The 24,465-nt window shown below is 32.6% G+C and overlaps 2 protein-coding genes across 8 annotated transcripts; both read left to right on the top strand.

Moving 5' to 3' along the window:
* The first annotated feature begins 2,847 nt into the window (after positions 1-2,847).
* Positions 2,848-11,636, top strand: LOC109006070 (sialyltransferase-like protein 2). Of its 6 annotated transcripts, XR_004801268.1 has the most exons (17): positions 2,848-2,981; positions 3,207-3,333; positions 3,409-3,482; positions 3,869-3,958; positions 4,129-4,233; positions 4,823-4,923; positions 5,584-5,776; positions 5,866-5,956; positions 6,035-6,099; positions 6,617-6,771; positions 6,849-6,930; positions 7,316-7,425; positions 7,630-7,686; positions 8,527-9,026; positions 9,179-9,230; positions 11,005-11,186; positions 11,359-11,636. XR_004801268.1 is itself a non-coding variant. In XM_035689039.1 (14 exons), the coding sequence occupies exons 2-14, from the start codon at positions 3,246-3,248 to the stop codon at positions 8,711-8,713; spliced, it is 1,371 nt and encodes a 456-aa protein (XP_035544932.1). In that variant the 5' UTR covers positions 2,848-2,981; positions 3,207-3,245; the 3' UTR covers positions 8,714-9,161. The 6 variants fall into 6 exon arrangements, 4 of the variants coding, with proteins under 4 accessions (XP_035544932.1, XP_018840778.1, XP_035544952.1 ...); XR_004801272.1 differs by lacking the exons at positions 11,005-11,186; positions 11,359-11,636 and adding an exon at positions 10,802-10,993; XM_035689039.1 differs by lacking the exons at positions 9,179-9,230; positions 11,005-11,186; positions 11,359-11,636 and having other exon boundaries at positions 4,156-4,233; positions 8,527-9,161.
* A 4,011-nt stretch (positions 11,637-15,647) lies between these two features.
* Positions 15,648-21,481, top strand: LOC109006069 (zinc finger CCCH domain-containing protein 3-like). 2 transcript variants are annotated; one of them, XM_018985231.2, is made up of 7 exons: positions 15,648-16,051; positions 16,817-16,986; positions 17,164-17,217; positions 17,983-18,078; positions 18,224-18,529; positions 19,612-19,878; positions 20,801-21,481. In XM_018985231.2, the coding sequence occupies exons 1-7, from the start codon at positions 15,988-15,990 to the stop codon at positions 21,158-21,160; spliced, it is 1,317 nt and encodes a 438-aa protein (XP_018840776.1). In that variant the 5' UTR covers positions 15,648-15,987; the 3' UTR covers positions 21,161-21,481. The 2 variants fall into 2 exon arrangements, with proteins under 2 accessions (XP_018840776.1, XP_018840775.1); XM_018985230.2 differs by having other exon boundaries at positions 15,650-16,051; positions 17,983-18,099.
* Positions 21,482-24,465: the final 2,984 nt, after the last annotated feature.

Raw genomic sequence — 24,465 nt, 5'->3', positions numbered from 1 at the left:
TTTTGTCTATCAAAAAATTTTTTTACATTAAATTAAATAATAATAAAATATTATTATTTTTAATTTTTTTCTTAAAATTATTATTTTTTATATATTTTATAATTAACATTATGTGCTCAAAAATATAAATTTCATATATCTAAATATTATCAATTTCATATATTAAAATGACAAATTTTATCAATAATTATTAATATGTACTAAAAAATACTTTGTATCATCAACTTAATATAAATTTTATATATCAAAATCATTTTAATGCAAATTACACAAAGTTGATTTTAATGGATAAGAAAGAGAAAAAAACATTAAAAATATTGTTTGGAGAGTGAATAATGCAATTTGAAGAAGTAATATTCATAGAAATGTAAAAATTTAGAGATGCATAAATCAATATAGATGAATTTAAAGACATATTATGTAAATATGAAGATAAAGATAAAAATGAATAAACCATTGCTAGTGTTGTGAGTTGCTTCTCCGATGAGTGCCCACTCTATTCATTTATTTGTTAATATAATGCAAAAAAAATAAAAATATCTATAGTTTACATTAAGAAAATATTAGAAGACGAGTAATACAATTATAAATAGATTACACAAAAGTAATCTCACAAATTGAAGTAGTTTCATGTGATCTGTTAAATCTACGTTATAATAAAAATAATTTTACAATTTTACTGTTAAGAGTGCATATTATCTAGCAGTCCAAAGATTGAAAGTGATGGGGGTCAACAATCATATACTATAAGCTCTAAAGTTGGTTGGCAAAACACTAGGAAGATGAAAGTCCCAAATGCAGTTGAGGTGTTTTTCGGGAAAGCAGCTAGTGAGGCCTTTCCTACTAAAAACAATCTATACAAGAAGAAAGTTACTGAAACTGGTTTATGCCCAATCTGTAAACTGGTGGAGGAAACGACATGCCATGCTCTATGGAGTTGTCATGCAGCTCCGGATGTCTGGGCTGAGTCACTCAGTGTATTACAAAAATGGGGTTGTGCAGCGGAAGATTTCATTAGTTTTATGGGAGAGGATGGTGACGAATTTGTAGATAACTGTGCTGGAGGAGATAGCTTGTGTTCTCAAAAGAATATGATTAAGGATGAATAAGTTTATTTTTTAAGGGAAATTTGATAGTCCCAGAGTTGTTTATAGCAGTGCTAAAGCTAAATTAGAGGAGTTTCAGCAAGCTCAAGCTTCATTGAAGGAACCAGAAGATGCAATAGGGCCAGTAAACAGATTATTTGGAAAAAAGCCAGGTATTGGAGTCCCAAAAGCAATCCGGAATGCTGCTTTAGATGGTGAAAATTCTAAGATGGGTGGAGGAGTAGTCATCCGAAACTGGGAATGTGATTTGATTGCAACTTTCTGCATGCCTCAGTTATTTGTTAATCACCCGGTCAATGCAGGATTAGCTTTGTTTGTTTTCAGAAAATATCTCATCTTATCCCATCTAATCATTACAATTTTTCTAACTTTCAATACAAAATAAAATAAACAATTCAATTTTTTCAAATCTCAAAATAAAAATAATATTAAAAAATATATTTTAACAATACTTTATTCAACTTTTTAACTTTAATCTCATTTCATCTCATTTCTAAAAATAAACGAGCCCTAAATTTCCTTAGGAGGGCAATCGCTCTCTACTTGGAAATCGGTTTAACACGTATTATTTGAAGGTGATGCGTATGGTTGGAAGAGGGACCTAGTGATATTGAGATCAGTTGCATTCAATTTGAAAAGCATTGTAATAAGCAACTTTATTGATGAATGAAAGGCAAAGTACTGATTTCAAAAAAATAAAAGACCTGAGGTTTTATCTTTAATTATATTAATTAATAATATGGTTTTAAAAACAAAAATTTATTGAAGTGATTAATTTAAAAAGGATATTGAAATTGAATATTCTCAATTACAATAAATGAAAAGAGAAATATTTATTTTATAAAAAACTCTTATAAAAATATAGTTACAAACTTTATGCTTTACACATAATTTTGATTTAAAAAATAAATTCTAAATTTTTACAAATCAAATTATCTCACGTGAATATTATATAATATAAAAACTTTCAAATGGCTTGCTACCACTCAAGAGATTGTAAAATTTTTTTAAATATAAAATTGATATAATATATTTCCTCTAGCCACGTCTTTAAATCTTATTTTTATTAATATTTTGGATTAATTATACTTTACTTTCTTAAATTTTTACTCAATTTATAATGTGTTTCCGAACCTACTAATTGCATCAAAGTGGACTCTCAAATTTTCAAAACTTCTCAATCTCCCCTTCTGTCTACCAGCAGCGTTAAATCTAACAAAAATTCACTGCACGTGCTGCTCATATGCATAATATTCATTGTAAAGATGTAATTTTCATCTAATTTATTATTATTGACCATATAAAATATAAAATAATATATGTTATTAATTAATAATACATCATAAATCATTAAATAATTTTTTTATTAATTTATATATGATTAATGAATATTAAATAATTTCATTGTGTACATAAATTATTCTTATTTTCTTGTAATTTAGATATAAAATAATTTTAGATATAATTAATAATTAATAATTTATTATTAATATATATTAATAATTTATTTATGTTTTATATTATTAATAATAATAAATTAGATAAAAATTTTATTTTTATAATAAATTTTTATTAAATCGCTATTGGTCAATGGAAGGGGAGATTGGAAAATTTTAAAAATTTGATGATTTACTTTAATGTAATTAATAGTTTCGGAGATATATAATGAATAGAATGAAAATTCGAGGCTAAAATATAATTATCACTAATATTTTTAGACGAGGGTAATTGCTCATCTCTTCTCTCTCTCTCTCTCTCTCTCTGAGCCTGAGCCCTGAATTCGTAAATTCAGAGAATTTTCCGCCATATTTACTCGCGGGCTTTTGGTTCCTACTCCCCACGTTCAGAGTCGTAAAACCACCCATTCTTCGCCTAGTTCGTAACCATTTCTCTCTCTGTTATATGCCTAGGGCTCAACATTTTATTGAACTAATAAATTCTCTTCTGGTGCATCTATCTACAAATGATTAATTATATCTGCACATTGTTTGTTTCTCTTCATAAGAATTTATTTAATTTATTTTTGTTGGAACTGAAAAAAGAAATATCTCAGTTGTAATCTGATCTGATTGTCATGTTTTATTGATTTGGAATTCTTAGGTGGATTACGATAAAGCTAGCAAGTGAATTAAGCATTAGATGAGGCTTTTGCAGTTTGGATTGTTAGTGTCTTTAGCTTCAGGACTCGCTGCAATATTCGTCTACCTCACTGGCGTCACCCATCTCCGTATGTAATAGATTATGTCTATTTGTGCGTGATAGATACTTGCATGAGTAAACTTGATGAATGTGCCATTTTCAGACGAAAGTTATTGGCCTTCGAATGAAGATTTGGAAGCCTTGCGGTCTTTGCAGAGCGATTTCCAGAAGTGTGTGGTGAGAAGTTTTTTAATTTTTCATTTTCTATCAATTTGAACATTGCAACTTTTTTTTTTTTTTGAATTCATCCAAATTATATTACTAAACTGATGAAATGATCACACCAGTTACTTTGTCGTTGAAATTGTGATTGGATAAATTCACGTGTTTGGATATGGAAGTGCTTCATTTGACTTCGTTTGAAAATGGAGTTACATTTGTGAGGAGTTTTTGTAGCTTGAAGCGCGTAATCAATTCGAGTATCAGTTGAAATTCGAATCCAGTGGTTCTACTCTTCATTGACTTGTGTTTAGTGGATCTGACTTCTATGGGAGCTACATGGCTAGGAAAGTTATGCTTTGCGTGATTCTTTGTGTAGCTACTGATTTTGGATTTCCGTGCAGAGAGCAAATGGATTAGGTTTACAAGCTGCGAGTGGCAAAGATTATTGTCAGGTCAAGATTAACTTCCCTAGCGACACCATCCCCAAATGGGTAAATTCTTCTCCTAGGTTTGCATCAGATGCTTGGATAGATATAATTTATATATTATGCATAAGTTAGTCATGTCAGCAAACATTTACTTTTGATTTTTTAAATTTAATTTTGTGGTATTTGGTGTTTCTTTACATTGCTCAACTGTATGTTGTTCTTCTCTGACTTAGTTCCTTGGAAATTTGGAATGCAAACAGAGAGATCCTAAAACTGGTGAACTAGAAGGGTTGTCATTTGATTTTAATCTGTGTGAAACTGTGGCTACATGGGAACAGGTGAGCCTGCTGTTTTCCTGGCGATCCTATCATTCAACTGTTTGATTAATTTTGAAGGAGACAAGATATGCCTAATAGACTTAGTGAATTATCTTTGTAATTGGCACCGTTGTGTAATAAAGTTAGTCCATGTTTGGGAAGTGAGATGAGTTGATCTCAAAACTTTTCATAGTTTCCTTCCCAAATATCACTCAAACACAAAACACTTTTCAATTTCAAATGTTCAACTTTTTCATCTAATTATTACAATTTTTCCAAGCTTCCAAACAAAACACAAAAAACAATACAACTTTTTCAAATTTCAAAACAAAAATAATATTAAAAAAATATATTCAAACAAATTTTTAAATTTATAATATTTTTATTCAAATTTTTCTCTCATTTTCCAAAACCCAATAAAAAATCTTAAGTCAAACAATTTCACTACTATTTAAGAATTCTCATCTCATTACCAAGCATGCCCTTAATCTGTTGTTCCATTTCTCTTTGCCTTGATTATTGTCAAGTACACTGGGTTTTTGATATGTTTGTTTAAGATTTCCTTATATGCTTTATATTTGATATGTCTTATATTGAGTTTTTTGCTCAGGTGCGCAATAGTACCACAATACTCACCAAAGAATTCATTGATGCTTTGCCAAATGGATGGGAGGAATATGCGTGGCACAGGATCAATAAGGGAATACTTCTGTAAGTAGTTATACAACAGGCTGGTACTGGAATTACTTTTAATCAATCTATTAATAAAATCTTGGATACAAGAAGTGTTTCATCTCATCTCATCATTACAACTTTCTCAAATTCCCACACAAAATATAATAAACAATTCAACTTTTTCAAATTCCAAAACAATAATAATATTAAAAAATAATATTCTAACAATATTTTATTCAAATTTTAACTTTCATTTTATCTCAACTCACTATCCAAACGGCACCTAAATCATCTGCCCAGAGTATGAACTATGTAATATTGATACAATTGATCTATTTTCATGTAAGCTAATCACGAATTATTTAAAAGATGATAAAAGCTTTCTGGTTCCAATGGCCCATATGACTTCGGCATTGATTTTACGTCTAGTACAATTATGATGTGAAATAAGACAATACTTTTACTTGTAGTATGAGATTATATCATTTTGATGTGTGCATAACAAAATCTTACTTTCCCTATAAATCCTGAGAAAGTTAAAAAATTATGCAAAAGAAAAACCTTGATAGAAAGTTTTCAAGTGGCTGTAACTTTTTTTAGAGATATTATTTTTTTCAAATGTAAAGTAAGTTCTTAAAGCTGCTGAAAATATTCACTGCCCCATGCAATCTGATGTAGCTCATTTCTCCATCGCAGCAATCACTGTGAGAACAAGAGTCTATGCATGGAGAAACTTTCACTGGTACTCCCTCAAACACCACCATATCTTCCCCGACAATTTGGTCGTTGTGCTGTTATTGGGAACTCAGGTGATCTATTGAAAACAAGGTTTGGAAAGGAGATAGATGGTTACGATGCTGTTATCAGAGAAAATGGTGCTCCAATCCAGGTCAAGCTGCTTATTTATTGATGTTAGAAATCTGTCGTTTGCTTCACTTAATAACTGATCTTCCTTTTCTGTTATTGGATGCATTGCAGATCTATTCAGACTATGTTGGCAAAAAGAGTACATTCCGTCTTCTTAATAGGGGATCTGCCAAAGCTCTTGATAAAGTTGTGGAGTTAGATGGTATGAGCACCATGCTCTATTGTAACTTGTGAATCCTGTCACATTTTACCAGGAACACTGAAGATATGGTTTCTGCAGAAACAAGGAGGGAGGTCTTGATCATTAAAACGACAATTCATGATATCATGAAGAAAATGATACTGGTCTGTATGTTGCTTCCCTGTAGTTTTGCTGGTCCCACAAAAAAACATTGGTCGACTCCAATATTTGTTGCATAAATGTGATTGTTTCTCCTAACATTTCCCTCTTGTTGTAAATCACCGTCTAGAAACATAATAATAATTTCATAATTTTTGTGACTTAAAAAAATTGGTACTTATTTGTACATTCATTCCTTGAAAGTCATACATGTATTTCTATACTCTAGGAACGTGCTTTTAATTGCTGATTTTGACCCAAAGATGAAAAGGGAGAAATAAAAGTTTGCTTGCTGACAGCAAACCAATTTTTGAAATCTCCGCTCTTGCCTACTTGTTGAAATTTTGCTCTTACTTACCCCTCAAACCCCCAAAAAATTTGGAGAAATCTTTATCATTTGTATTCCCTCTTGAATAAATGCTCACTTTGGCATTCCTTGATAATATAACATTACTTCCTTGCTTTTGGGGTTAAATATATTACTGAAAGCTTGAATTTTCTTTTTGGGGCCTTTTTATGCAGGATATTCCAATAAAAAATCCTATATATCTCATGCTGGGTGCATCCTTTGGTTCAGCAGCTAAAGGAACTGGGCTCAAGGCTCTTGAATTTGCTCTCTCTATTTGCGAATCAGTAGATATGTATGGCTTCACTGTGGATCCCGGTTATAAAGAATGGTATAAAATTTCTTTCAGCTGTTAGTGTTTCCAAATGAAATACTTTTATGTAAGGGATCCTTGTAATATTCTTTCAGGACTAGATATTTCTCAGAATCTCGACAAGGTCATACTCCTTTGCATGGTAGGGCTTACTATCAAATGATGGAGTGTTTGGGAGTAAGTCTACAAGCTTCTTTTCTCTATTGATACATGTATAGTTTTGTTGGTATTAACCTAATGATGATTGGATCAGAAAAGTTTTTATTCTTTTTGAGAGAACAAAGACCACCAGTGCCCAGTCCCTGTTATGGGGCTTTGAAGTTGCAAACTCTATTAACAGGGTTCATGGAGCAAACAGTTTTATGTTGATTACTGAATTACAATCACGATGATCGCAAAATATGTAGGGTTATGCTTTAGTTTAATTTTTGCAAATAGAACTTTTCCTAGTAACAGCTTGTATGGGTGCTCCATAGCACTTCTTGATATAAGTGAAATATTATCATTTTTTGTTATTCTATATCATTTAACTTCGTTTTGTCTTTTTCTTCTGCTTGTTAAGCTGATCAAAATCCATTCTCCTATGCGAGCTGATCCAAATCGTGTCATCAAATGGGTACCAAGCCATGGCACAATTAGAGCTGCTAGAATTGCATCAGAGAAATTATTGAGGTAAGTGATCTTCTATTTTTCTTTGTAGATTTGAAAATTTATAGTTGAGAATAAGCTGCTAAAATTCATTGACTTGATGTTTGTTCATGAATGAATTGTACAACTTCTATTTTCTCTCAAAAGTTTTATAAACCTTTGCAATTGGGATTGTCAAGTACTTGAAGCATGTTTGTGTATCGAGAGGTTCTGAAATTGTTTCACCAGTTTTATGTGGCAGGAGTCGTCCATTTGTTGCAAGTGCTACAATTCAACAGTTTTGAGGCATGAGCTGATTCGTACATAGTTGCATCAACCATCAATATTGGAAAGAAGGAAAATTTTCTGGATTTTTTTTTTTAAAAATAGATCCATTATATCATATGGTGTCTTTCTGACTAATGGAAGCTCTGCACGACTACTGCCTTTCCTTTAGGCCTCGTTTGTTTTCATAATCATTCTCATCTCATCTCATGTCATCTGATCATTACAACTTTATCAAATTTCCGCACAAAATAAAATAAACAATTAACTTTTTCAAATCTCAAAACAAAAATAATATTAAAAAATATATTCTAACAATATTTTATTCAATTTCTAACTTTTATCTCAACTTATCTCATCTGTGAAAACAAACGAGGCCTTATAGAAAAAAAAATTCATTTGTGACATTCCATATTCGATATCTCTGTCTGCAATGTTAATTGAGGTTTTTAATGCATTATCTCTTTTCTAATATAATATTAAGTAGAGGAATAGATGGAGCTTATAAAGCATAATTCAAAGCCCAGATTACTTTTTAGTAAGTGAAGCCTCGAGTGCTATAGTTCTTGAGTAGATTCATATTCAATAACACAAAGATCAATTTCCTATGAGCGATGCTAGGACACAGGGTCCGTGCCCATTCCAAACCATTTCTGATTTTCTATTAAGTTCAAACCTATTGTCTTGGACATGTGGTGAATAATTTGTCTGCTTCTGTTTTATGATCCCAAGGATTAACAATTGTTAAAGATCCAACCATTGATCCAAAAGCCTCAGAACTGTTGGATACTAATTTAATTAAACCTTTAATTCTCAGGATCATAACATTCTGTTAATATGTTATTTTATAATTTTGTGTAGGAGGGTTGGAGGTGCGTCAGGTGACCCACTTGCCTCATGTTCGATCGTTAAGAAGCAAGTTGAGAGAGAGCCTACTAACATCAGAAAGGTCGCTGCTGACCATAAAAAATTTGTGAAGGGCACAACCATGTACCCGCTGGAGCACAGTCTAGGACAAGGGGTACTTTGCACAGTGCCAGCCAATTAAATCACGCAGAGCTGACTGATACGTGATTTATATCGGTTTCTCTATTAGCAAGTGGATGAAGAAATCGCTGCAGGTCGATGATTGTTGAGTTTATTCCGGAAGCAGCTAGTATCTGTCAGTCCATGTTAAAGAATTTGGCCAAGGCGTTGAAGATTTTTCATGCCCCGGCCTTTTGTAAAAGCTTTAGTAGTGCCCCATATGCAGATGGCAATTGGGTTGCAGGTGGTGGATAAGCTTCCATTCCTTCTAAATGCACTTGTGTCAGCTGAAAGAATGTTCAAGAGATTGCTAGTACACAGAAAATGGTTTCCTTGTAACAGTCTTATTCCCTTCTTTTTTTTTCAATTTTATTGATTTACTTTTCCTTTTGTAAGTGAATTTTTCAACAATATCTTGGTACTTCGTCAAATATTTCAAATTCTGTCTAATCTTGGTACTTCTTTTGCTTTTGTTTCCTTCGGCTAGTTTCCAACGGTTGTGCGTATAATGGATCAAAGGCCCAAAACCCAACCACCTGGTTTGTTCATACTCTTTAGGACAGTTGCATTATCGGTGTTTCTGCTTTGTTTTGATACTTTGAACCTTCAACATGTTTATTCGTTTCTTTCTAAAACTTTCTTGAGTCCCTCTCCCAAATCTCAGTGCATTCCCTCAATGTAATAAAGGGATAGTAAAAAAAACATCTGATCTTCAATTATTTGGATGTATTATTAATTCCACTTTACTGCTTCGAAAGAAATCTTCCTTGCATTGCATTGCATTGCAGAGAACTGCTTGATGATTTGTTTTAAACGTATTCAGGTATCATAACTTTCACTAGTTGGTTTTGGTGTTTTTGGTTCGTTGACCACTGGAAAGCAATTCGATTCTTGAAAATCAAAGTATTTCAAGTGGTAATCATATTATAGGACAGAACTATAAAATCTCAAAGTTATTGCATATTGGAAAGAATTATAAGTCATGTTTAAATCTAGAAATTGTATAGAATATAATTTAGTGTTCTCCATCTATTGTGTGCCCTCTAGAGTAGCTTTTTTCGTTTGGAGTGCAGCTCTTGGGAAGATATTGACCACGGACAATTTGAGGAAGAGATGATGTGTAGTATTGGATTGATGCTACTTATGTAAGAAGAATGTAGAATCTATGGACCATCTATTACTATACTATGAGGTAACAAGAGTGTTGTGGGATGAGATCTTTCTGAGGGTTGATATTGTCTGGATTATGCCTATTAAGGTGGTAGATTTGTTGGGATGTTGGTCAAAGTTGCAAGGTTGCAAGCAAGTGGCAGCAGTGTGGAAGATGATTCCGTTGTGTATTATGTGGTGTATTTAAACGGAAAGGAACGCGCGTTGTTTTGAAGATAAGGAACGCACAAGTACTGAGTTGAAGAATTTTTTTCTCCACACTCTAATGTGTTGGTTTTCCACTATTGTATTACATGGGGACAATGTTCAAGATTTCCTGTCTTTAATTTATCGCTTTTAGAATGTATTTAGGAGTTCCTTTGTATACGTCCTGTGTACAAGGATTATGTCTATTTCATTCATATATATAATATCTCTCTTTTTACTGATAAAAAAAAAAAAAAAGTGTTCTCCATCTACGTTTGTTGTTTTATTAAGTGCTCCAGTAGATTGAGCTAGCTTCATGGAGTAATTCATCGTAATTATGATTTGGTTTGAGGGAAAGGTTGGCTCCTCATTAATCCTCATGCCCATCTAACTTCTATTGCTTCCCTGCAGAAGAAGGAAAACCAGCAGAAGCTATTTAATAAATAAGAACTCTCTCTCTCATATGATTTCTACATGTGGGGCTGAAGCTGGGATGATTGCTAGTTTTTTTTATAGTTTTTTTCGTTAATTTGATAGATATGAATAAATTAGCATGCATCTGCATTTCTATCCTATTTACAAGAATCATAAAGAGTAGCATGCGGTTAATTTAAATATGTTTTCGTGCTCTTCATTTCATCATTGATCGTGTGTTGTTCAGTGATAAATGTTTGTTTGTGCCGTCTTGAGATCTTCTAAAGAAAATTATTCTTTTGATTAAACAAATGAAAACTTTATACCTTGTTTGCCATAGGAAGGTGTGATGCTCCTAAACATAGGATGGATGCTGCTGGAGCTATGAATTCAAGACCCATTGCCATTGGATGCATGCTTAACTTACGAATAAAAAACAAGAGGAGAGAGAGAGAGAGCATAGTTTTTTCAGAATCCTTTCTATATTTAAGTTCATTAATTTCATTTAAGCTTCCAATGACCATTATTTTACATTACTTCTAGGCCAGCACATGATGGTGTCTTTGTCGATGAGATTGGTTTCTCTCCTGATGACTTGCGAAAATCTGATCCACTCAGAAGTCATGATACGTGTAAGCAGTACTCGAGCTCCAATTGCTTTTCATATGGGGTTGATTCCAAGAACCTTTCCATTAAAGTTACTCTACACTTTTGACTTATTTCAGGTACCAAATGACTACAACTACTGCAATTTCAATTGGTGCTTTCATCACTTTTATGCTTCCCAAATATTATTTTTATCTTCCCACAAAGAACAACACAGAATTTACTTTAGAGGTTGCTTTGCTACATATAATTCTCCATCTCACTTTCATTCTCATTCTCCTGTGTCCACAGCCATTTGGGGGCAGCTTGTGAAGTTGGAAGATTCAGCAGAAACCTCAGGAAGTTTCACTTTGGTAGAGGGAGTATTCTCCATTCCAGATCAGCTCCCTAGCTAGCTAGCTAGGTTGGAAGAGAAAGTACTGATCAAGGATTCAATTCTCTCAACACTAGTGTTGAGGCAGTGCTTCCTGACAGCATTATTATTCTCATTAAATCAACTTTAGCTTTTAAAATAAATTATCCAAGGGTTAAAGAATTATACTGCAGACTTGAAAATAAATTTAGAGGTCTCCTAACACTGGATTTCTCACTTTTCAGAAAGGGATTTTTGAGTATCTTTACTGCTGAATGCTAAGGTCATCATCTTTAAAACTTTATAGATTTCTCCATAGATTTCATGGTTGCAAATGAAATAATTATGGACCTATATATGCTATGATTTTCCAGATCCCAGCAGGTCTAACCCTTCAAGAAAAGAAGGAAGAACATAAAAGTCTGTCTGTTATGGCCTACCGCAGCTTTAATTGACCTATATTATATATATATATATATATATATATATATATATATGGATTGCAATAATCAATGTAGCTTTAACTTTCTCGACCAACTGTTAACTGCCTTCTTTAGTACAAACGGTGAGTAGTGATTAGGTCTCCTTCGTTTTGGTCAAGGTTTCTTCTTATTATGGCTCTTATTTTACCAACCGCTTTTCTGAAACTTAACATTCAATACCCAACATTTTTCATTCCTCTTCCTTTTTTGTTGTGTTGAAAAGTAGACATACATAGCAATATATTAGCACAAATGTACGGCTTTCTGGTTCAAGTTATGGGGTTAATATGCATTGGTAACTTGCTCGTAAAGTATTGAGTAAACTTCTTATATGGGTTGTGGAATGGATGATTGGGAAAAGGACACTCCTAATGGCATCATCCTAGCTTTCAGAAGCTGCGAACTAAAATACAAAGAAAAAAAAAAACAGAAAGATATATAGAGAAGGGAACAGAGAAAAAAGAAAAGGAAATGAAGGAAGTAAGGAAGTGTAGGCGAAACTGAGGGAGGTGTGGTTTGAACAACAAGATGATTGCAGTAGACTAGTAGTTGTTGCTTGTGGTGTTTGACAAATGTCCCAAAAGAGCAACAATTTGTGCTAATAAGACAACTACTCATTATTGTATCTGCCTTTGGTAGCAATTAATTAAAGAAAATGATTATCCGCCATGTTTTGTTTTTTCATTTTGATTGTTCGTGTATTTTTTTTTTATTTAATAATTAAAAAAATAATTATTAATGTATTATTTTTTTTAAATATTTAAAAAATATTTCTAAAAAAAAAAACTCAATTTGTACTAAGGACACGCCTAACTTTGACTGCTCATAATAGCAGCACCTAATTAAATTGGAGAAGCATTATCTCATTAATGGTTGAAAGCCAATGTTTGGCTTGGTAACGAAATATTTCTATTTCCTGGGAAAAAAATAAGAGGGAAAGGATTATCCTTAATTTCCATAACCCAACATTCCTAAAAATTAAGGGGTAGAAAATGGAAGAATTGAAGATAAAACCACCAACCACATTTGCCTCTTATTTTGTGAGAGTTGTGTAAATCGTACTAGCTACTAGATTAGGATCATTAAAAAAGTGGATCCAGATTTATTATTTATTTTTTTAAATTGAGTGCATGGAACTTACACATTTTAAAATAATAAATATTATTTTTTATATAATAATGTTACATACAATCGTGGAGTGTGCAAGCCGTGTAATCACTTTAAAAAATAATAAGTTTCACTATTAAAAAAATTAATTTTTTCATGTGAATCTTGTATTTATTTTTTTTAAAGTGATTACGTAGTGCTTGCAGACTTACGACTATAACTATCATTTCTCATTTTTATAATACTAAATATGAGAGAGATAAAAAAAAAACAATTAAATAGATCTTATAACATTTATTACATATTTAATATAATTTAGATAAAGGGAACTGCTATGGGTCTCAAATTTGGGACCCATTTTGTGTCCTGAATAGGCTTTTTATTTTTCTTCTTTTTTTCTTTTTTTTTTATGTATTTTTTTAAACATCATAAAAAAATTTTAAAAAAATAAAAAAATCACAACATCATTAAAAAATAATTTTTAATCATTTAATAAAAAAAAAAAAAAAACATTCGGAACACACTTCGGTCCCGAAGCATTTCCCTTAGATAAAACATCTAGGCATCAGCAAATGTTATTCATATCACGTGTGTACTCTTTTTTACTTGAAATTCTAAAGCTCATACAAGAATAGGAAATTTAGTTTTGTTTTTTGTTTTTTTCATTTTATGTCAATATATTTGCTCTCAACTGACAACTAACTGTTTGATGCATACCATAATTATGTTCTTAGAATATAACAAAGCAAATTAAAAGAAACCATTGGAAGGACCCGTTGTTTTTAGTCATACATAAGGTGACCGTCCAGATGGCCGCCTAACCCAATATTTAAATAATTAATAATTAATAATAATAATAATAAAAGGGCAAAGAAGGAAATAAGAGCGATGGCTTTGGACATTTTTCTTGGAAGAAAGTGTTGTAGAAAAGTGAAATCAATGGATAGTCTTGGTCAGGAGGGGTCAAATACGTTGACGTATTGTATACACTCAGTTCATAACACACCAAGTCCTTAAAACCCAACCAAATCATACCTTTTTTTTTTTTTTTGAATACTTTCGTTTCCAATAACTATAATGACAGGTGGCAGATTTTGATTCCCCCACACCACCAACTTTTGCCCCTCCCTTTTTTATTTATTATATATATATATTTTTTTTTGTATTTTACTGTTTTATATTCAACACCTTTATTTATTAATTTTTTTATTTATCGCTTTTTCCTGGACCCACATTGGCTTCTTGGTGGTGGACTCGGCAATCACCATCCCCCAAGTTTGAGAATTCTTGGTCCAAAATTAACCACTTCGGACGATTTTACCCCCTTCTCCCTTGTATTTTATTTTGCTTTTTTTAGCCTTTGTATTGTCTAAACTCATATTTGACTTCTTCCGCCTACTCTTTTATTTTAAGACTATTTTCTCCCATCAGAGATTGAGATATCTCCATGAATATTAACTTAAAGTTGCAAACTAAATCCAAATTAGACAATCAATTCCAGTGATCTAATCTATTTATATTTATAAACTAATCGGTTAGGTCTGATTTGAATACAAAAATTCATTTAACTCATCTCATTTAATCATTATAATTTTTTTAAATTTTTTATATAAAATATAATAAACAATTAAAATTTTTTAAATCTTAAAATAATAATAATATTAAAAATAATATTTAATAATATTTTATTTAATTTTTAATTTTTATTTAATCTTAATTCACTATCCAAACATTCTCTTATTGTTAATCATTTATATATATATATATATATGAAAAGAGCAAGTCCAATAATAAAACAAACAGTTAGATTCAACAACGCAATTTCTATTTATTAAAAAAAAAAAGAACATAATTTCTAATGGCATTTATTTATTTCTATTATTAAAAACAAACACTAGTCAACTAGTGGCAAGTTACATCTACATGAGGGTCAATTTGGGAAATATGCTAAGCCCCCCACAGCGAATCCCCCCCGTCTGGTGGGGCCCCCCAAGTTTTAGCAAATTCGAGACAAGTTCGTTTTCTTCGCTAACTGTGGGGCCCCACACTCCCATAAAAAGAAAAATATTCACATCGGACGATCCATATCAGTCCACTTACCTACCAATTCGCATGCCCCACATCCCATTCGCTTGCTTTGACGGCGACGATTTTTAGCATTTCTCTCTCTCTCTCTCTCTCTTTTTTTTTCTCTAAAGAATTTCCTTTTTAAAATAAAAAACAAAACTACACAAATGCCCTTCATAGCGCTTCCCGTGGGTCCCGCCATTAATTAATATCGAAGGGCCCAAATCCACCACCGCCCTTCGTACTTACGACCAATGACGGTCACGATTTACGACATATCTTAGAAGTTAGAACTCAAAAAACGAGAAAATAATTCGTTATCATTTTTCATTTATAAAATAATTATTATTATCGAAATTAATAATAAATTAATCAAACAGAGAATATAAACAAATACTCCCGAGGTGGGCAAGATAGTAATTTCGGAACAACGTCCCAAAATTGACGAGCCGTACACGAGTGTAAAGGAGGTTTTTTTTTTTTTTTATTTTGACAGAGTAAAGGAGTTTAAATATTAGTATGTTAAAAATCATTATTTACTATATTATATTTCCAGGTTTCACATTCAAAGATCCAAGAGATTTCCAAACCGGAAAAGGAAAAGGAAAAGTATATTTTTTATATATATATATATATGGAATTGGAATATGTATGTGTTAGATTTCTCACATTGATTCTTCAGAAACGTGGTTCTCTGGATTTTTTTTCTTTTTCTTTTATGTAATTTTAGCAACTTTCATCTCAATTCCCATCAATTTCAGTCTTTGATCACCCATATTCGCTCGAAATCATGCCCTTTCTGTGACTTGTGTGAAAGATTCAAGATTTTTTTCCGGGTTTGATTGGAGGAATCGAGAAAAACTTGAAGATTTTTTTTCCGGGTTTGTGGTTTACGCTTTTTCCGTGCTACCGATGCCAGATAACCGGCAGGTTCAGAAGAATGCTACTCCTAATCAATCCGCTAATCCCATTGAAGGTAGTACTGAATTTCGTGCACCCTTTGTAGAGTGTTAGAGATCTGATTATGGCTTTTGTGAAATATCTCTGATGTTCTGGCACTGATCGTGGTGTTGTGGTTATTACAGTTATCATATTTGCTTTGTATGTGAATAGTTTAAGTCCCTTTTTTTTTTTTTTTTTTCGGTTCTCTGTTTCTAATTCGTATGTTTGGTGCTATTTGGGTGTTCTGATGAAGTATGATCCATGGTACATTGCATATCGAGGATTGGAAGACTCTGTCTTTTGTGGGGCTTATGTGATGTGTACCTTAATTTTGAGCTTGTTTCGATAGAGTGTTGTCTTGTTTTCTTTATTTGATGTAAGATGGGTTATGAATTTGAGAAACATTGATAGTTGGGGCTATGAATGTTGAGGCTTAGGAAGGAATCGGACTTGTTGTTTTTTGTGACAACGGTAAAATGTGTTTTTTATCAAGCTAAATATAGTCATGTTACGATACCTTTCATGATTGCAGTGACATGTTTTTTGTGTTTTCCGGATGTTTGCTGCCTGATACAACAAAAACCGCAATGTGAATTCAGGCTTTGAATAATTTTAGTTTTGCTGTTGTTATTTTTGTACTTACATGTCAAAATTTAGTGTGGTGGCCCTTTTATTATCTTAATGATTGTTTATAAGTGGGTTGTTGTTTTTGGGGAGCTTCAGTAATTTATGCAATGCAGATTCAAGCTATTCAAAATTCTGGCTTATATATATATATTTTTTTTGTGTGGTGATTTAGAAGCGTTTTGGCGGTTAAAAATCAATGATAATCAGGAGGGTGATGGTGCCGCCCAATCAGCTCCATATCCTGATCGACCTGGTGAACCTGACTGCCTGTATTATTTGAGGACTGGATTGTGTGGTTATGGAAGTAACTGTCGTTATAATCACCCTTCTTATGTTTCTCAGGTAATAAAGCAATTACTTTTAGCATCTTAAATGGAGTTTAGTACTTGAATCTTGTAGAAAACTATGCTTTTTTTTTCTCTCTTTTATGTGGCTTTCACTGAAGGATCATGTTTGCCGCATCCACCTGGTTCTTAGTTTTCAGCACTGACCACCCTTCTATTAAATTGTAACGTGTAGGGTTCTCTGTACAGTGTTGAACTCCCAGAAAGAGTTGGACAGCCTGACTGTGGGGTATGATTTTAATCTACTTCGATTGTTGAAAAAGATTAAGAAAGAATGAAAAGAAATAAAATTGTACTCTTCTTTATTGGTGTCTCTTATTCTACTGTTTGTTTTGTGATCTGTAGTAACGGAAGTAGTAAAAACAAAATTACAATGTGGTTTGCTTTCTAATAAATGTTTTGTTTAATTTGATATACCTTTCAATTTTATAGACATAGAAAGTTATTACTTCATATTTAGTATATTAAAGATTCCATAAGAATTATTCTAAGAGCCGACAGTTTTGGAGAAAAATGAATTTGGCACAAGAATTTCTAGTAGGCAAAAAAGGAAAAGTAACAAGCTTTCTGACAGCAACATTTAAATGATGTTATTCTGTGGGATTTCTGGTTTTTCACCAGTTCTTCCCCCATTATATAATCTGTTGCGGACCGTTGCAGTTTTGTGTAGGATTTGTTGCCAGTAGGAGAAATTGTTCCTTGATTAATTGTTTCAGGATGGAAACACCATCTGTATTTGAGATTTATTTTCACTTATCATCTGTATGCTGTGGAATGTTTATCTATATATTCTCAGACGTTTCCTCTTTGATGTATTATTCTAAATGACATCCAAACTTTTTCTGCAAAATCAAGTACTACTAATAAGCAAAAGAAGATGATGTGGTTTTGACTATTAAGGATAATGCTCAACAACCTAGCTTGAAGTTCATCTGGATCAACCTTCTTTTATTGGTAGTAGTTTATGTATGTTCATCTGGGCCATGCATTGCAGTACTTTCTGAAGACAGGGACCTGTAAATATGGATCAACATGTAAATATCATCATCCAAGGGATAGGCGTGGTGCTGGACCAGTCTCATTCAACGTTGTAGGTCTCCCCATGCGTCAGGTCCTTAGCTTTGTCGTTTTAGTGCTGTTTACTGATTCATTTGCGATAAATGCAAAGAATGATGCCACCAACCTTCCATTCTCTCTCTTTTTGTAAAGGACATATTGTTCTGATATTTTTTCAGGAAGAAAAACAATGTTCCTATTACATGCAAACTGGATTGTGCAAGTTTGGAGTTGCTTGCAAGTTCCATCACCCGCAGCCTGCATCACTTGGAACTGTTTTACCAGTAACTGGGCATGCTGATGTTGGATCTATGGGCTCAACAGTTATGCCTTCATCAGGTCTACCTTATACCGGTGGACTTCCTGCATGGTCATTACCAAGAGTGCCATATATATCTGGCCCGCGTTTTCCAGGTCCGGAAACTTACATGCCCGCTTTTCTTCCTCAAGGCATTGTACCTGCCCAGGGCTGGAACACGTACATGGTCGGTACATAATCTCCTAAATTGAGCAAATTGTTGCTTTAAATTATAAGAACTTTGCATTTGGTTTGGTTTGTTTTCTATTTGGCTGTTTCATCATTATTTCCAACCTCTCTATACAGTTTCTATAGGAACAATAAGCCATTTTGTAGCTTAATGTAGTCCCTTTGGAACTATGTTACAAGGATACTTTCAGGGCTTGTTTGTTTTCGCAGATGAAATGAGATGAGATGAGTTGAGATTAAAGTTAAAAAGTTGAATAAAATATTGTTAGAATATATTTTTTAATATTATTTTTATTTTGGGATTTGAAAAAGTTGACTTGTTTATTTTATTTTATATTGGAAGTTGAAAAAGTTGTAATGATTAGATAAGATGAGATGAGATGTTTTCTGAAAACAAACGAGGCCTCAAAGCAATTAGCAAGCATAGTTGACACCAGTGTAAAGTTTATTTCACATTTTTTTTTAAGATTCTTGGACAAGTCTTTCACCACAACAATGTGGAAACTGGCTCTATGATTTTTCTGTCGCGGCGGCCAACCTGTGACCCTCACTGTACCATATCTGCTAGAGCATTAGTCATTGCCTATCGGTTGGGGTGAGCTGTGTTGCAATGTTAGTTGAAACCAACAGTTTTATTGTTTATGGGATTTAGGTGTAAAGACGAACAAATGCCTTATATAAGTTTTGGTTGCAAAAGTTATTATGAGATAACCAAAAAGTATAAATAAATTTGCTTGGTGATAATTTCTTTGGTGACGTTGTTGTAATGTAATTATGATGGCCAAAAACAAAAAGAGGCATAGCCTAATTATCATCTGCCTATACACATTCGAACACATAAGCCCCTTAAATTGAGCATTTTAATGCTCTTAGATGGCCTCATTTCATTGTTCCTCTTTCGGCAAAAAAGAATAGTTGTTGCACCTAGTTGGATTCTGGAGATGGTTCCGTTAGGTTGTGCTGGAGTTCTCTTCACTTTTATTGCATCTAGTTGGAGGCTGGAGATGGTTTTGTTAGGTCGCGTTGGAATTTTCTTCACTTTTATTTTTTGATCATGCGTTTCTTCCTTTCTTTACTCAGGGAAACATGAACCCTATGTCTCCTAACGGTTCTACCGCTGTTCTTTATTCCAACTTTATATACAACTCCAAGAATCTAGGTGAGTCAGCTTCAAGAGGGCTGTCATCAGGAACTACTGCAAGTCTCCCTGAGAGGCCTGATCAACCAGAGTGCCGGTATTTTATGAACACTGGGACATGCAAATATGGATCTGATTGCAAGTTCCATCACCCAAAAGAAAGAATTGCACAATCAGGGGCAAATCCACCTGGCCTTCCTTTGAGACCGGTATGTTTTTTCATCTATTTAATAAACAGTAACATGCATGTTACTTTGTCTAACAGTCTGCTTTCACAATTGCTTGAAACTTTGGTGTAATTTTGAATATCATGAATGTCTTTTGAAAGAATTTCATGTTTCTGTTCTTTTGCAAATTTGAACTACTTACTAAGTACCATATTTTGTTCGTAACTTGTTTGCTGTTGATTAAAGTTTCGAGGAATATATTGATTATTTAATAATTCAGCGAATTACTGTTGCTATTAGAGCACTTATAGTGAGCTAGCTATAGATAAAATTTAGCCAAAGTTTGGCTAGCTAGCTCAAAACACACCCCATAATAAACTAAGTAAATATACAGTAAATTTACCCATTGTTATTTCGGCTGGCCAAATCTAGCCAATGAAACTGGCTAGCTATTCACTTTTCTATCATTATTTTATTTTTGGGTTCTACCATCAACGTATGCATCAACGTCTGCATCAGATTTTTCATTTCGCATTTCGCATGATTTCATCTCTTCCAAAGCTTAACAAGAAAATAGAAAAGACAACCAATTCGATTTCTTCTCCAATACAAAACTTCAAATACTTGGTAAATCAGCATCTACAAACTTTTTCCCCAACTTGTTCTCCAATATTTGCATATAAATTTTTTTTTTTTCTCACTTGGTAGCTCTGTTTTTCGATAGAGTTTCCTACTTCGTTTTATTTTTTTCTCACTTATTCATCTTAACCGTCAGTTAAACAGAAGGTGCCATTTTTAAGAGCCTGTGAATTATGATAATTTTGATAGGGAATAAATTATCATGAGAATAAAGAGGAAATAAATATTCTAATTAAGAATAGCTAGTTCACTACTAATGTCTTGGTTTCTTGTTCCTATGTTTGCGCTATCAGTGGACTGACTTCTGGCTCTGCTATGTGCACAGGGGCAAGCTGTATGTTCGTACTACAGTATGTATGGGCTCTGCAAGTACGGCCCAACTTGCAAATTTGATCACCCAGTTGTGGCGGTTCCTCATAATTATAGCTTGGGCCTCCCTAATCTAGCTATGCTTGATTCACCTCGGTTCGGTAATCCGAGAAGTATGTCAACAGCCCGCTCATCTGAGACTTCCCCTTCGAAATCATCAAAATTTCCTGATTGGGTCCAGAAACATGATGCTGCAAGCAACAAAAATGAGAAATCAGACACAAAGACTTCAGAGGATTCACCTGAAGAGGCCGGTTCTTCACCACACTCCATTCAAAGCTCAGCAGCAGAACCTTTACATGATCAATCTGGTTGAAGTCACTTCACTTTAGTTCTCTTGTCATAGCACTTTTTGATGCACGATATCAAGGAGATATCAGTTACCGGGACCTCCTGCACCCCTTTTTTCACCTGCGGTTCTGTGGAGCTTGGGGGGGCGTGGAAGGCATTTTTTGTGGTGAATAAGAATGCAGGTGATAGTTTGTAAGAATTCCCAAAATTATTTCTTTTTTTTTTTTTTTTTTTTTGCTGGATGATATTCATTCGAGTTGATGAGGGCATATGCAGAATGCTTGGTGTTTGATTGTTGAGTGAAGTTTAGAATTATCGAGCCCTGCAACCTCTTGCTTTTTGCTTACACGAAAATAGCAGCTGTTGGTGATATGATTCAATGTTATTAGATGTGCCATGAGCTGTCAGACACCTGCACAAATATGAAAAAACCTATTTGCAAAATGCAGATACTTTTGAGGGCACCAAGCATTTTCCTTTAGACGTATCAAAACACATCAGTACACATACATACCACGGCATACTCTAAAAGCGGAGCGTATCAAAATCCTTTGGATCAATTGGCAATATATTGATTTCTCATTTCTCACTAAGAAAATCAATGATCGAATCCCCTCTCTCCATGTATTAAAAAATAAATAAATTACAACACATCAACGCTTGCTGCCTTATGGTTATGCTCGGACGTACGCGGGGATGAATCCCATGCACAGTGCGTTCATCCAGTTTATGGATTGATCTTTGAGGCCTAAAATTAGGTCTCATTTAGATAGTGTGATGAAATGAGATGATTTTATATCAAAATTAAAAGTTAAATAAAATATTGTTAGAATATTATTTTTTAATATTATTATTATTTTATAATTTGAAAAAGTTGAATTGTTTATTATATTTTATATCAAAAATTGAAAAAGATGTAATAATTAGATGAGATGATTCTGTATCTAAACGAGAGAGGCCTTATTGCACATTGATCTTTAAAGAAAAGGCCACCCTTGAGTCTTAGCATAGTTTTGTTTCTTTTTTATAATTTGGAGAGAGAGAGAAATTAATACAGAGATCCATATTATATTTGCACACTTTAAATAAAATTTTAGGCCCTAATAAAATATAATAAATGAATCTATCAAATTATGCATCTCTTTGGGGTTTTAAAATTGAGAAATGATATTTACAGTCGTAGAGTATGCAAGGATCACGCACTATTTTTAAAAAAAATGCAAAAATAAAAGACTCATATAAAAAATTAATTTTTTAATAGTAGATCCCGCTCTTTTTTAAAAAGAATGCGGCGCCTATACAATATATGACTGTATCTAGTATTACTCTTTAAAATCGAGGAGCTTACTAGTCATCCTTTCACTATTATTGTCTGTTATGGCATTACATAATTAGGAAAATATATATCATCCTTTATTTTTATATATCTATGTATGTATATATATATTAATAATTCTATGTCATATACGAGGATGATAATTAGTGTGATAAATAGTGCAAATCCCCCTCAAATCAACACCTAACTTCCATAAGCTTCATAAACTATCAATTTCTTGTGATTACCCATACCATAAATGAATTACAATGTACACAATTTTCTTCTTTGAAAATTCGAGATTATCCCTAAAGTTTCTCAAAAAGTACAAAATGTGCTATCAAGTTTTTTTTTGAGAAAAGATTATAAATAACAAAAACTACTTAAAAACTTAAAATAAAATAATTATAAAATAAATTTTATTTTTACTTTTTTTCTCAGGAATTTTTTCATTTTATTATTTATAGTTTTTCTAATTATTTAATTTTTAAATTTCATGTTTTCTTTGAAATAAACCATTCATTTTCCTTGATTTTATTTATTATTTAAATTTATTTTCGATTTCCATCTTTCAAGGTTTTTTCTTTCTTCTTTAGACATTTTTAAAATTTGCGATTTCTCTAGCAAGGTTATCTATACTAAATTTTTTATGTGGGAGATAGATTACAATTATTTAATAATCGAAATATAAAATAAGGGCATGCTAGGGGAGTGAGATGATATGAAAATTTTGTGAATAAAATAAAATAGTTTATGAATCGTAGTGAGATAGTTTTTTTTTTTTTTTTTTTTTGAATCATCAATAAGTACTTCTCATTCATTCATAATCAAAATGTGCAAAACTGCATCTGTTTACAATCTGTCACCAGCATGATGTTGCTCTAAATTATTACATAACATTTCTCTATTAATTAAACCAGCTATCTCAATAGGTTCCTCTTCAATCCAGCACCATTCACCTTTCATTCCCAATCTTGTCTATGAACCAGTCTGCTTCTCATGTCATCAAAGAACTACCCCATCAATACACATATATTTCCCTTCCCTTTTATTATCACTCTTTCAGCATCTCCTTCAAAAACCACATTTCTACCATCTAGTTTCACAACTAGATCCATAGCTCTCCATAAGGCAACAACTTCAGCCAAATCTGAACTCCCACTAAACATCTTTGAGGCACATAATGAGAACAAAAGCTCTCCCTTATAATTTCTTGTTATTATGCCCAACCCAACTCTGTTATTTGTTTTATCAATAGCAGCATTGAAATTTACCTTTGGTACACCCTCATCTGGTGGCTTCCACTTTGTATCTTTTCTTCTTTTGATATTTACCCTCTTATTCTGGTTCCCCTCAAGTCTAAATTCTTGAAAACTCTTAAGACTTGATATAGCAGCAATTATCACTTTACTTGGACTATCAAACTTGCCTTCAAATACCATATTATTTATTTTGAACCATAATCCTTTAATGTTTTATAGGTCTTTGAAAAATGAGAGAAAAAAAATTGAAAAAAAAAATATTACAAAGTTAAAATATCGTTAGAATATAATTTTTTAATATAATTTTTATTTTATAATTTAAAAAAATTGAATTATTTTTTATTTTTTATTTGAAAGTTCGAGAAGTTGATTAATTTAAAAATGTTTTAATGATTAGTTTGTAAGTATATGTATTCGAGTAATATTTTAGAAGGAAATGAGATGAGATGATAATAGAATTTGGGGATAGAAATTTTTTACAAACAAGCCTTAATTTGCGAAGAATTTGTGTTTTTTATTTCGTCTCTGGAATATGGGTTCTGATCAATGTTTTTAATTTCGTACCGTACCGGCCGGTACGGCCGAAATTTTTCGTTTCGGCCGTCCGGCCGGTACAGGTACTAGATATATACCGTACCGGCCAAAATACCGGCCGTACCGGCCTAAATTTCGGCCTGTACCGGCCGATATTTCGGCCTGTGTGTTTTTTTTTTTTTTCGTTTTTTCAAACTACAAGTTTATTTTTTGACCCCC

The sequence above is a fragment of the Juglans regia genome, chromosome 1 (genome assembly GCF_001411555.2).
Source record: "Juglans regia cultivar Chandler chromosome 1, Walnut 2.0, whole genome shotgun sequence".
NCBI lineage: Eukaryota > Viridiplantae > Streptophyta > Magnoliopsida > Fagales > Juglandaceae > Juglans > Juglans regia.
Note: the sequence above shows the minus strand (reverse complement) of the source record. Positions and strands in the feature narration are given on the sequence as shown.